This window comes from Peromyscus maniculatus, chromosome 20 (assembly GCF_049852395.1).
Source record: "Peromyscus maniculatus bairdii isolate BWxNUB_F1_BW_parent chromosome 20, HU_Pman_BW_mat_3.1, whole genome shotgun sequence".
NCBI lineage: Eukaryota > Metazoa > Chordata > Mammalia > Rodentia > Cricetidae > Peromyscus > Peromyscus maniculatus.
Genome location: NC_134871.1, coordinates 46,443,826 through 46,457,931, shown reverse-complemented (window position 1 = coordinate 46,457,931; position 14,106 = coordinate 46,443,826). Strand labels below are relative to the sequence as shown.

Sequence of the window (14,106 nt, the reverse complement as noted above, 5' to 3'; positions counted from 1 at the left end):
TCTATCTGCCACACCAGGAAATTAATGGGGTTGGGGAAAAAAAAATAAAAACAAAATCAGTTTTACGTGGAAGAATTAAAAGTTATTTTATGAAGATATTTATTAATTTTTTGATGGAACAGTTTCAGTGCATTTGTAAATGGATGATAAATGGTTGTTTGCTACACACTTTTCTTTTTTGTTTTTTGTGTGTGCTTTCTTTCTTTTCTTTTCCTTTCTTTCATCTAAGACAGGGTTTCCCTATGTAACTGTTCTGGCTGTTCTGGAACTCACTTTGCAGACCAGGCTGGCCTTGAACTCAAAGAGATCTGCCTGGCTCTGCCTCCCACGTACTAGAATTAAAGGCGCATGCTGCCACTGCTTTCTTTTGAAATCTATATTATATTATTATACTTGTTTTAATCAAAACCCATTGCATAATACTTGAAATCGTGTACCAGTGCATTATACAGTGAACACACTTAAGGACGTGACTGAATAGTATTTTTAAATAAAATTTATATCTTTTTAATTGAGTATTTCTAGAATTGCTAATGTTGAGATAATGAAAGAAAGTGAGTTCAACAGAAGGCAATAATGTATTTCACATACTTGACCTTTCATTACTCTTAATGTTAATAAAATAATGCCTGCCTAAGGCGTGCAATTGAAATTTATTATTTTATTAGTTATAATTCCTGTAGAACCCAATCTGTTTAAAAATACAGATAGGTTAAAAAGGATAGAGGCTTGCTAGAGAAGGGTTTAAGAGATACTGAGTTTCCTTGTCCAGAAAAAAGATATGAGAAGTTATACCTAAAGTAATTCTTTCTCCTAACCGGGCTGTGGTGGCACATATCTTTGCTCCGGGCACTTGGGAGGCAGAGGCAGGTGGATTTCTGTGAGTTTGAGGCCAGCCTGGTTACAAAGCAAGTTCCAGAACAGAACTATTACACAGAGAAACCCTGTCTCAAAACAACACCCCCCCCCCAATTCTTTCTCCTTTGTTTATTTAATTTGTTTATTTTTATTCTTCTAGACAGGATTGCACTATAAACTTGCTGTGTAGACCAGGCTGGCCTAAACATCAAGATCCATGTGCTTCTCCTTTCCTAGTTCTGGGGTTAACCAGGCCAGGTCCTTGACTAGATAGTTACACCACCGCCTTGACTAGATAGTTACATGTAGCTATTGTTGCAAATTAGGGGGATTATTTATTGTCACAGTTGTTCCTCAGTGAAAAAAAATGTTACAGACTACTGTCCTGTCACCCACTAGTAGTGAGGTGGTTAGAGGAAGAGGAAGCAGGGTCTTAAATCACTGGAGGCAACTAAATGTACTGATTGGATGGTTTAGGACAGCCAAGGGCAGCCCAAGGATGTTTGGCTGGCTTATGGAAGAATAAGACAAAGGTACCTATGCAAAAGATACTATTGATACTAAGATATGCTTGTATGTGCAAAGTACTAGAGCATGAATTAGTGCCTCTGCTTTGTAGTTCTCCAAGAAATGATGACGCTGACATATAGTGATACACACATTCCTTAATTTCTTATCCTGAGTTAGTTTATTGTACCTTTTTTTTAAGTACCTCCCATGTGCCAGACGTAGAGATACAGTGACAGCCAGCCCAGCATAGTCTCTAATAATTTAGTTTAGACACAAGGCATGTTTTAGTATTAGAAAAAGAGCACATTTTGGTTTTCAGTTTAATCATGTATTTTCTTGATAATTTAGTATTGACACATTTGTTTACATTGCACCCTTTTATTATTGATCTGAGAAATTTCTCTTTGTCATGGAAAATACAAAGAAGGGCATACATCATTTCAGTTGTATAAATGTTTAAGGTTGGAGTATTATAAGGTATGAGTAAATTACCTAAAGCCAAATTATAGTTAATGAAGTAATAGGTTTTGATCTGTCTGGCTTTAAGCAGGGTGTTAGTACATGTTTTTAATGTTCTTTTCTAATGGTTAGATTTGGGGGTACAAGAAGTAAATGTGAAGAAGTTGTGAGTGTATAAATGTATAAGGTTTAAAATAGTTTTCAAATTCTAATCTCACCCATTTTTCTGAAACGGGCTGTCTGTATTGCACCTTGCAGTACAGAAGAAAAGCAGCTGGCAATTATAGAATTAAATCTCATCATCACATATCGAAAGGAGTATTGGAACAAAGGAGGATATTGAAGTCGTATCTTGAGATGCTTCTGGAAAGGTGTCCAGTATAGGAATAAATTGTCACTTAGGGTTATTGCAGGAGTGTGCTGTGAAGGGCTTTTGTACTAACAAGGTTTCATTGTTGGAGGAAGTACTCTCTCTCTAATGTTGCTCTTCACTTGGGTGTCAGAGGCCCCTGGGGAAGTGTGAGCAAGCCCCGCCTCTAGTCAGGGACTCTGGGTCTACTTTTATAGCATAGCTGGTATGTGGGTGGCAAGTAGGGAAGTTGAGTCACAACCATAAAATTACAAAGAGCAAAATTATGTGAAGTGAGTTGTTTGTCCGTCGTCGTCGTCGTCGTCGTCGTCGTCGTGTCGTCCCCCCCCCCCCCCCACACACACACACACACACACCAGGGTTTCTCTGTGTAGCCCTGGCTGTCCTGGAACTCACGCTGTAGACCAAGCTGGCCTTGAACTCACAGAGATCCACCTGCCTCTGCCTCCCCAGTGCTGGGACTAAAGGCGTGCACCCCACACTCAGAATGAAGTGGGGGTTTTAATTAGCAGGTATTCTGTATACAATCTCAAGTAGTCTAATAAAAGTGAAAATAAAAATCTTTATCTCACCTTATCTTTCTACATACTTTCCAGTTCAGTGTTTTAAAAGATGCTGAAATAAATTTATAAATTTGAAAGTATTACCAAGAAATATATTCTTAGAACAAAGAATGCTTTCATAGTACTCAATAACTGCCAAGATACTTTCCATCCTTTTTTTGTTTCGTTTTAGGATTTTGTTGTTGTTGTTGTTTTTTGGGGGGTGGGGGATGGGTGGGTGTTTTGTTTGTTTTTCAAGACAAGGTTTCTCTGTAGCCCTGACTGTCCTGGAACTCACTCTATAGACCAGGCTGGCCTCAAACTCTTGAGATCCACCTGCCTCTGCCCCTTGAGTGCTGAGATTAAAGGTGTGTACCACCACAACTCAGTGATACTTTCCATACTTATTAGCACAGTATGCCTAAATAATGTCTAGAGACAGATTAATGCATCGTTTGAGTTCAGCAAGCACCACCACCACCACCACCTCATCATCATCTAAGTACTGGTAAGAACTGGGGTGTGATATAAAACATGATTTCTACCCTCTAGCTGCTCACAGGGTAGTAAGAATTATGCAAAGGCTTATGCCCATGATAGATGCCAAGGTAAAGTGTACACACAAATATGGGACGACTAACTGGGATGTAGAAAGCAGATAGATCAGGAAATGTTTTCGGGGTAAGGATTTCTGTAAGTAGTAAGCCTTAGAGAATGGATTCACAAATAGAAGGCTGTTTTCAAGGGTCGTAACAGAAGCAGGATCGAACTAACGAGTTGCTCCGTGTGGCAGGATGTGACAGAATACTAGAGGGATGGGAGCTATGATTCTGATAGGTCTGCTAAACAAACAGGTGATGCTTTCAGTTCCTACTAAAGAGTTGGGATTTTCCCAGGAAAATGGCTTTATTTACATTAGCCTTTTAAGGAAGGAAAGAAGGAAAAAAGGAGGCAGTAATAAACCCAACCAGTAAAACAAAAAAATTCAAAAATATAAAATGCCAGACAAGGAAATTGAAGGAGATACCATAAGAAGGAACGACATCCCATGTTCATGGATCAGCAGAATTAATGCAGTGAAATTATTGTATTAACCAAAGCAGCCAATAAAATTAACCTCAAAATTCACTGACATTCTTCACAGTGGTGGGGGGAAATTCTAAAGTTCATAGGGAAGCACGAAGATCCTCAGATAGCCAAAGCAATCCTTATCACAAAGCAGTGCTGGAGATGGCACATTATACCAAAGATCCATCGTCAGTATGGCTCTCCACAAAAGGACCCATGCACTGAACAGAGGGCCTAGAAATAAAACCTCACATTTGTAGCAACCTTGTTCCTCACAGAAACCAAAAACACACATTGCGGAAAAAGCCAACCTTTCTGACCAATGGTGCTGAGTAAACTGGATATCCACAGTTTGAAATCCCTTTTTCTTACTTTGCACCAAAGTCCATTCAAAATAGCCCAAAGGCTTTAGCACAAGATCTAGAACTTTGAAACCGCTAGTAAAGTCTTTAGGGAAATCATTTCAGAATACAGTCACAGCCATGGACTTTCCGAGTGGGACTCTGCTAACTCAGGAATGAGTAGAAAGACTGATGACTAGGAGTGGATCCAGATGCAGAGCCTGCATGGCAGAGGGACAGACAGTGAAGAGAGCTGCAGAGTGGGAGCATCGGAATATATGAATATATACCAGAATATAGGAACAACTCAAAGACCAAGCCCCCAAATAACAACCCTTATAAATAAATAAATGGGCTAATAAGTGAAGTAAACAGTTGTCAAAGGAAGTACACATGGGTAATAAATACACGAGAAAATGTTCAACATCCTCAGCCATCAAGGAATGGAAACCAGATACACAGAGATTTTTAGCTGGATGGTGTACACTGGTAAGCTTGTTACTGTGTACAATTCACACTCATTTTAACAAAACCGAAGAGAAATGGCAGGATGAGATTTGTGGTTAGAAAGATGACTGGCAGTAGTGAGATGCTTGGAGGATAGACCAGAGACACTAGTAGAGAAGCAGCTCCAGAGCAAAGAGTCTGTGGGCATGGGCAGGCAAAGAAAACAGGGCTTACTCTAACTTAATGTAGCCTTGAATAAGGAGGAGCCCTCCACCTGTGGGCTTGGGTTTGACCCCAACTTTTGTAGCTTGCTAGCTTGGCTGTCTATGAGCAAGACGCTTACCCTAACCTAGCTGAGTCTCCGTCATCTCTGCAAAGGAGAGTTCACTCTCTCACCAGTGTCCTGAGGATAGAGGGGGCTAATAATGCACAATTGCCGGCTCAGAGCCACTTCGGAGTAAGTCTTCAGAAGCAGGAGCTATGTTGCCTGCTGTGAAATCTGGCCTTCATCAGTAAGACAGGCATGCTAGAATGCAAGAGTCACACGAGAAGCTTCTGCTCTGCTTTGTCCATTGCTGTTTCCCTTCGAGTTAGAGGGATGCCTTGGCATAAGTACAGCAGGCACTTGGCTGTTCTGGGACTTGATGGTTCAGTTTTAGATTTAAAGACTGGTTTGTTTTGTTTGTTTAAACCTGTGCTTGCGTGCATGTGTGCGTGTGTGTATGTTGAGGGGTGTGGGTACACATATGTACCACAGAATATGCATAGAGGTCAGAGACAACTTGGAACAACCGGTTCTCTTTGAACTTAGCTTGTTGGCTAGTGCTAGTGCTTGGTGGCTAGTGCTCTTTCGTTCTGAGACATCCCATCATTCCCAGTTTGGGACTTTAAAGACGAGTACAGAGGTGACTGTTATAAGCAGCTGGATATTCTGCTCTGAAGTTAGGAAAAGATAGATGTGGGCGAGATTCAGAAATAGGTCCTCAGGGTTGATGGGCATTGTTAACTGAAGTGATGGAGTGAGATCCAGACCTAGACAAGTATTGTCAGTGCCAGCCTCCTAGAAGTTTGGACTCCTGAAAATCTGAAATACCTGGCTCCTCTCTGCACAGAAAAGCACAGAAGACAACATGCTTTGACTGGGGTGCTGGTGTGAGGAGCTGTGCGCTTTGGGAGGATAAACTCCTATTGCACTAAAAGATTGAATATGGCACCTCATGCAGTATCACCATTCAGAGATGAATGGGGAGCAAGAAAAGTTAGAAAAGACTGGTATATTGTCCCGCTTTCCCCTGTCTCCCTCTTGCTCTCTCTCTCCCATTTTGAGATGGGTAAACAGCTGAGGGAGCCTCATTGCCTGGAATGCTGCCAAGGGACAGCTGTAGTCTGAGGTCCAGCAACAACAGCACCCAGGCTCCTGTGTGGCTGTGGTTGTCCGGGTGGCAGTAGATGAAGCAACATTTGAAGCTAAGGGTGAGTTTCCCAAAGACAGGAATCCAAATGCCACAGAAATGTCCATTGAATTTGGTCATCACCTGGAGATCCTCGGTGACTCACTGAGATGAGTTTCAATTGAACAGCATAGAAGAAAGGAAGCAGGGGGTCTGGAGACTGAAATGCCAAGGAGACGGTCAAGAAATTGAGACACAAAGTACCCTTCCCTGTGTTTGTTTATTCAGCAAATATTTCGAGTACTTCCCATGTCCAGGCATACCTCTGAAAGCCAGAGGCTGCTCTACTAGGCTACACATGATCTTCTTTAGCTGCCTGTTGTACTCTGTTCAGATGCCCACTTCCTCATCACTCCAGCCCCGTCCGTCTTTCCAAGAGAGAGACAGACTGTCAAATGAGCTTTTCCTTGGTACACTCAGCCACCAGGGACTTCAGTGGTTTTGCAGGGTCAGATTCAGGCTGTTCAATTGCTCCTCTATCTCTTGGGCACCAAAGAGCAAATTGTCCTCTCTGTCAGCCTTTAAAGTCAGGGACACACTTCAAAATACCACTGGCCAGTGCTCACGGTGATCCTGTTATTCAGAGACTTTATAAAAAAATATTTCAGTGGGCCGGGCGGTGGTGGCGCACGCCTTTAATCCCAGCACTTGGGAGGCAGAGTCAGGCGGATCTCTGTGAGTTCGAGGCCAGCCTGGTCTACCAAGTGAGCTCCAGGAAAGGCGCAAAGCTACACAGAGAAACCCTGTCTCGAAAAACCAAAAAAAAAAAAAAAAAAAAAAAAAAAAAAAAAAAAAAAAATATTTCAGCATATTTTATTTTTAGCTTATTATACTGTCCCTTGTGGTAATGAATTTGTAAGCCTATTATTTGCAGGTAAAATATTAATCCTATGTATAAAAATGCAGTTTTAAGTTTCTGGGCCTGTGGAAACCTTTATCCTTGTCCAACACTTTTGTTTATGGGAACCTTCCATTTCTCATTTATTTTTTAAAGAAAAAAAGTCCCCTTGTCTTTATAGTAAGGGACTGAAGTCATACCCAAGCACCCAAGTAGCTTTCTTGGTGCTTGTGGCTTTTTGTTAAGGGCGGTATAATGGCCTGATAGGTTCAAAACATACTGTACGGGGACATACAGGTTTACTTTGTATGTCAAAGCTGAAAACAGTTATTTCATAAATAAGACTTTTTTTCTTAAAGTACAGGAAGGATTGCAAGCATGCATTACCGCACTCCGCTTCTGCCTACCCCTTCTTCTTTCTTTGCCTTTTAAAATTTTTGATGTCATTTGGTTGTGTATTCTGAAAGCCCTGGATGTTCAGACTTCAGCGTGTTCCTAAAGGTGTAAATCTTGTGATCTGCTCCTCATTTTTGTTTGCTTAACATAGTACTTGAAGACCTCATCCTTTAAAGACAAGGTAGGGGTGTGTGTGTGTGTCTGTGTGTGTGCGCGCGCGCGCGTGCTTACAGGTGCCAACAGAATTGAGAAGAGAGTGCCAGGTCACCTGGAGCTGCCCAGGATAGGTGCCGGGAACTGAACTCAGGTCCTCTGCACACTCTTAACCACTGAGCCATCTCTCTAGCCCAAGATTATACTTTTGCACGTATTTCTTCATATCTATAAAATATCAGGACAACAGCTTCTGCCCGATTACACAATCAGTAAGCTGCCCTGACTGTGGTCTCCAGATTTCATTCATGGTTCTGTAGTCTGCATTCTTTATGAAATTGTTAAAATAATTGGCAATTGAGAGAACATGGTGGTAGTGTGTTGGCAAAAATGCCACCCAACTGTATTACGTTACATTTTAAAAGCCTGGTTCTACATCAAGCCAGACAGTCCTGGTAGAGACAGCAAGAACCTCTACTATTGTGATTACTGACTTACAGTTTTGAGTATTTATTTTTAAAATAGGAAGCTAATTTTACAATTGATCTCTTCTACATTTCAATGAATATAGTAGAACTAAAACATGTAATCTTCAGGACAGGATCTTGTCAGAATCTACTTAAAAATCTTAATTTATGAGATAATTGGCACAAGTCCTAAATTTATCAAATACTCACATAATTTGAGTCTTTATATAGAGATGATGAAATTTACATTTCAGAATTCAGTGCGCCACCCCCCCCCCCCCATCACTAGTAATGGACAGAATGAGATGAACACTCCTGCCCAGTTCATCACTATGCGAGGCTTTTTTATTTGAGTTTTAAACGTGAGACTTAAAAGAAGCATTTGTGTAGAGTAAACATTGTCCTGAGCCACTGTATTCTCAGAGCTCTGTAGTAACTGTTACTGTTTGCAGTAATGACGCAAGTGCTGGTGGGGGGATAAGAAAGGTGTTCTTTTTACTGTAGGCTGAAACACAGTAGGGAAGTAGGCAGAGCAGTTCTCATTAACCTGAGCTTTATGAAGTGGGGAGCTTCAGCAGTCAGATGTCCACACCTTGAGATTGATGCTGACACCTTTTTCAGAATCTCCAGGGCTTTTAGAGGAGAAAAAAATAGGCACGTAACTGACCTCCCTTCTCTCCTAGTCCTGTGCCCTCATTACATCGCCTCTGTCTTCCAGCACCATTCTGCATGCTGCTGTCCTTGAAAACCTTTCTGTGTACTCACTTGAGCAGCTCTTCATTCCATACCTTTCAGTAGACCCACTCTTACCTGTGAATGTCCATCAATGGAAAAAAACTTCCATTTCTTTTTATTATCAGATATTCATGGCCATAATCTTTTAAATCTGTATTAACTGTAATAAGTTGTGGTAAGTGCTTCCAGAGCAATATAATTAATACCACTATCACAACCTTATAATATGCCAGCACATGATGCCTACCCCCTTCACTCTCCCCCCTCCTTCTGCTTTATGTGCTCGCGCACGCATAAACACATATACACACACTCACGCACACACGCCTGCGCACAGTAAAGCACAGGCCGAACTGCCATTCTCCAGCAGGCCTGCTTCTGGAGTTGGGAGCTGTCAGCCTGCTGGGAGGGGTCGGGGGGAGGAGGAAGAGGTGGGGCTCCACTCTGATTAATTACCTTAGGCATTCAGGGGTGGGGCTTCCTTCAGCCATCTGCCTGAGATATGGGAGGGAGCTGGAGAAAGAAGGAGGGGGAGAGACTGCCAGAGAGGAAGAGAAAAGAAAGGAAGAAACACTAGAAAGAGAAAGGCAGGAAAACGAATAAAGGGAAGCCGGTCACCCGCCCTAAACCGGCTAGCTGGGGACGGGTGGCAAAGAGCCACAAAGGTGTGCCCCACTACGGCGGCTTCTACTGGTTATCATCTGCTTCTTCTGGTTTATGGAGAAAAAGAAAATGGTAACTCAGGTAAGACTTGTGCGTCCTCCACACATTTCTGTCTCAGGGATCTGCGGGAAGGTCTTGGGGTGGAGTGCAGCCAGCCAAGTTTTAGTGAGGGTTGTCTTCTTTAAAAGGCAGATTTATTGTTATCAGCTGAAGTGTTGGTCCTTCGAGCATGTGTACTGTATCGGTGCCCTTTTCTCCCCTCCTCCGGCTCCATAACCGATCCCAGTTTCCTGTAGTGTGCAGCTGGAGCTCAGGAAAGAGCCTGTGGGGATTTGTCTACCTCTTTGTCTTGATTCTGAGAAGAGGGAGGGAGAGAGACTGCAGAGGTAGGAAGAGATTCTTGTAGACTGCCAGAAAGGGGAGAGGGAGTGACTTCCTTTTAAGAATTGCAGAAGAATTTGTGTTACTGGGAAAGCTGATTCACGGGGGTTTCTCGGGCATGGCAATGGAATTGCAGTTTGCTGCCTTCTTTCTAAACGGATTATCAAAAATGAAGGCGAGGAAAGAACGTTTCATTTCTGTGGCATTGTCGTTGGTAAAGGATGTTTTCCATAGGAACCCACAGAACATCTTGGTGTAGCAGAGGCAGGTACTGCTTTTTCTGATGGGATAAATACGTACACAGTGACAATTGCCCGCTCTAAAAGACGTTTGAAGGAGATGGAGTAGGAAATGGAAGAGCTCCATCTCTGTCTCCTCCCCATCCCCCTTCTCTCTCCCTCTCTGGTTGTGTCAAGCAGTGTCTACTCTGCATTTTAGCAAGTCATTCCCGACAGATGGAAAGGTGACTGCTGTTCCGTTCCTGGCAAGGCTGTTTTTTTTCTGGTTGACACCCTACTGATGCTCCTTTACCTCCTTTCTTTATGTATGGCTTGGGGGAGAGTGGTGAGGCTGTGTCTTATCAGAGGACGTCATTTCCATGATAGGACTTTCAGACCCTTTAGTCTTAGACTTGGGATCAGTCCGCCCCAGGCTTCCCTCACAGGACAGTGCTTTCCTTTTAAGGAGGTTGCCCCTTTTTGTATTCTCTTCCCTCTTTTCCTCTCGGAGTCGCCACCGGAGGGCGAGAGGCAGCAAGCTATCCATCGATAGAGGCATCGCCTTTGGGGCTGGAGCCCTGTTTAGTTAAATGTTATATAATGCCCTGCAGTGCCGTTTGGAAGGAGGGATGAATCCATCCTGACCCAGAGAAGAGGGAAATTTCAAAAGATAAATCCTTCCAAGGAGGATTTTCTCCAAATCTAAATTGAGGAATTGTCAAATTTCTCCTTTAGAAAGTGGAGAAACTCTTGAATTTTTTTAAAAAAACACTTCTTACTCCTTTATAAAATCTAATTAATGCTTTTGAAATCTCACTTTATTTTGTCAGTCTCCATAGAAAGAAAGCCCATGTCTTGATTCTCTCTGAAGCCTGGGAGATGCTGCTCACTTCACCTGAGTCCACACCAAGTCTCCACGGAGGAGCTGTGTGAAAGCACAGTGGCCCTCAGCTCCATGGAGGACTTCACCCTGCAGTTCTCACGCATTTTACAATCTAAACAGCAAATGTTAGAAAAAGACTTCTGTGGCCTTGTGGAGCATGGCCTCTTGGTTTTAGAAAATTGAAGTGTGTGTGACAAGTTAGAATGTGCACGCTCGTTCATACTTCGTATTGTGCTCCAATTCCTTGGGTCTATGGAAAGTGTAATTTTAGGAACAAGGTTGAAGAAATGAATGGAACCTGGAAAGAGACTGGTTTAGTAGTTAAGAATTCCAATAGATAAATTTAATCTTGGTGCTTTCTCAGCCGTGTTAAGTGCTGAAGGAAAGAAGGCTCATTTTCTCATGTTGAATTCATACAACTGAGAAGAGCAGGATCTGTGTGACATTTGTTTCAATGTCTACACCATCTACCTGAAAGTCACGGAGATGGTTGGTTGTAATCTAGAAAACAGAATCAAAGGAAATGGTAATTGGAGTCAAACCTTTGGGCTAGCCTGGGGTTTGGGGTTTGGGTTTTTTTTTTTTTTTTTTTGGCTTTGTTGTACAGGTTTGTGTGTTTTGAGCCAGACAGCAAATCCAAACACTTGATAATGCCCTATCACCTACATGTTTTCTGTATAAACTGTGTATACTGGTCGGGGTGACTGTCAGAGTTAAAATGGCTTGTTACCATACTTAGTGTTCTGGCTAGGATGTAAAGAAAGTGGTAAGATGTTTGCTCAGTTCACCCCTTGGTTCACTGTATCTGTGCCTTAGACTCTCCTCCCTGCCCCTCATCCCCATCACTGGGTGGAAGAAGACATCTTCATCATTTGTTGTTAGATCAGATCCCTTTGTGCATAGTGGGCATCTTTGTTATTACACACACTGTAGTTTTATATGGCCTTTGGTTGTTGTACTAGCTAACAATTTTATCATTGACAGTAAATAGAACTTGGCTTTTTAATAAAAATAGTGTTTTAGTGGCAAAATTCTCATGCAGTCGTAGCCAGACATGCTCATGTGATACTTTAAATAATACCTTTGTCTCCTGTTCATGTTCAAGTTCCAGAAGTTTTTCCCTGAAGTCTCTTTAACTTGATTGGCATACTAAAGATAGTGCATGTCCTGTCTATAGACAAGCAAGGGGATAAAAGGAAAGAAAAATCATTCTCATAATACGTGTAAACTAGAAAAACAGAGTTGAAAATGACTTTACCTAATTAATTTATAAAAACATTAGCAAGACACAAATTCTATTTATTGTTGAGAGGAAAGTCTATCAGGCAGAGGGGAAAAGCTTCCAGGACAACCTGAAAGCAGATGTTGGGCTCGACGACCGGGTGAGACTGCCAACTTCTGTGGAGCACAGGGCCCTCCCTTTCTTGGACAGTTGAGTGCTTTGCTGGCATTTTCTTCAAAATCTGTTTTCCATCAGAACCAGGAGGAGAGAAGGTGTTAGGAATAGGGAAGGTTGGGAAGGAGGTTGCTGTTCCTTTAAATGGTGCTGTGACCCGAGTGGCAGCAGGCAGCAGGCTGCTCTGGAGCGTGTTCTTTTGTAATGAATCACCAGCTCCATTGTCTGCTGCCTCCCCTTTGTAGCTGGCAGGCCCGAGTCTTTCACCTGAGCTGTGCCCTCTTAGGTTCTGGGTAGTTGGAGGAGACAGTGGGCGGGGGTATTTGAGGCTCGAATTAAAGGCAGATAAGACCGCAGGTATGTTTGCTTTGTTTCGCTTTCCCTCCCCCTTCGGTTTGTGCTTTCTGAAATGGACCGTTGTTGGGAATCTGGTCTGTGAATTTGCTAAGCACATCCCATTTCTGTGAATCTGGGAGTCCTGCCCTTCTCTGAGTCTCCATTTTGTGGCCTTCGTCTGAAGTGATTCCATTCTCTTGCCTGCCAGTTGCACACTCCTTTCCACACAGCCTCGTCCCTCCTCCCGCAGAGTGGAGCCCACAGTGTTTGTTTTGGCACACTTTCCACTTTCTATGGGCTGCGCAGGATTCTGGGGGAAGTTTGGGGATAGGTGGGGATGTGGATTGGAGGCTAAATTTATGTTCCTTTACAATGAACCAAAAAGAAAAAGCCGTACTTTTCCCAGTGATTTTGTTTCTTTCTGAATTCCTCTACACTGGTTGTTAACTTCATTTTTAACCATTTCCTTACTAAGACCAGGAGTGACTATTCAAAACTGTCACTAGTCTAAAAAGTATTTATCTTTCCTGGAAGATACCCAGAATTCCATAAATGGGGATGTTACGGATCTGAGCATTTGTGATGCTATAAATGTTTTCGCCTCTATCCCATACCCCTCTTCTCTTGTGTCCCTTCCCATTTTTATTTTTCCTTTTGCTGCTAGGTCTCAGTTGAGACTGAGAAAGCTTGGTGTCTGGCAGCTTCCTGTTGAAGCGTGCATTGCTAGAAGACAGTTTTATGCTGGAAGGTAGTGACAGCCCTCATCCCTCTCACTGGTTGTGTTCTCCCTGAAGAAACTGTGAAGTCACATTGTCCAGATGGCTATCGGGAACAGGCTCATCTCTTTCTGACCTGTGGTTCGTGGAATGCTCAGCTTTTAACCTCTCATGATGTAATGTCTTTCTTTAGATTGACTCATGGAGAACCTATTTGTGATGTTCATGCTGTCACTCAAGATCAGTCACACCCCAGTCTCCTTCCACTGACCCCCGTCTCAGGGATCTACTGTACAAGCTCAATTCTAGAGCCACAAGTCCGCAGTCAGTGTCCCTGATATTCCAGAACCAGTCAGTTCATTCCTTGCACGTCTCCACCCCAGAGGTCGTACAGGAACTTGGCCAGTCACGGTGCAGTGGCTTCCTTCTGGAAACCTCTTTGCTGTTTGGACCACAGCACCTTTGTTCTTGAGCTCAGATGCTCAGCCTCTTGTAGGCAGACAGGGTGCTGCAACCTTCCACTGTGGTGCATCCTTTCCATTTCCAGCCTCTGAAGGAAGTGTTCCTCTGTTACTTTTGGAGTGACTAAATTCAGGAAACCATGGAGTCATTTAATTCCTCAGAGGACTCTGCCCAGGGTGACTCCCCCAGCTCTCCACCACCCGGCCACCTTGCGCTTGTCTTGCCAGGCCTTTTCCTCTCACTTCACTGCTGTGCCCTCCAGAACCTGAGCCACCAGGCTTCCTCTGCATACTCTACTATCTTGAAGGGAGTGTGCCTTTGCCTGGCCCGCTTCACCCAGCACTGCCTGCTCCTGTTCACCACCCTTCTTTCCATCCTCTTGCCACTGCTCTTCATGCTTATCATTGTCTGTTGTC

At 43.1% G+C, this 14,106-nt stretch overlaps 1 protein-coding gene across 36 annotated transcripts in view; it reads left to right on the top strand.

Annotated features, from left to right (window-relative positions):
* Rbfox2 (RNA binding fox-1 homolog 2) overlaps window positions 1–14,106 on the top strand; it is a 264,663-nt gene that overhangs the window by 182,700 nt on the left and 67,857 nt on the right. For 2 of the 36 annotated variants that reach the window (XM_006995615.4, XM_042265432.2), the window contains exon 1: window positions 9,121–9,379. The exons of 29 other annotated variants lie outside the window; for them this stretch is intronic. In XM_006995615.4, coding sequence (XP_006995677.1) covers window positions 9,353–9,379 — 27 coding nt within the window. In that variant the 5' untranslated portion in view covers window positions 9,121–9,352. Of the gene's footprint in view, window positions 1–9,116; window positions 9,380–14,106 lie in introns of those variants that run through there. 5 more of the 36 variants (XM_015989048.3, XM_006995616.4, XM_076556300.1 and 2 more) reach the window with 4 other exon arrangements.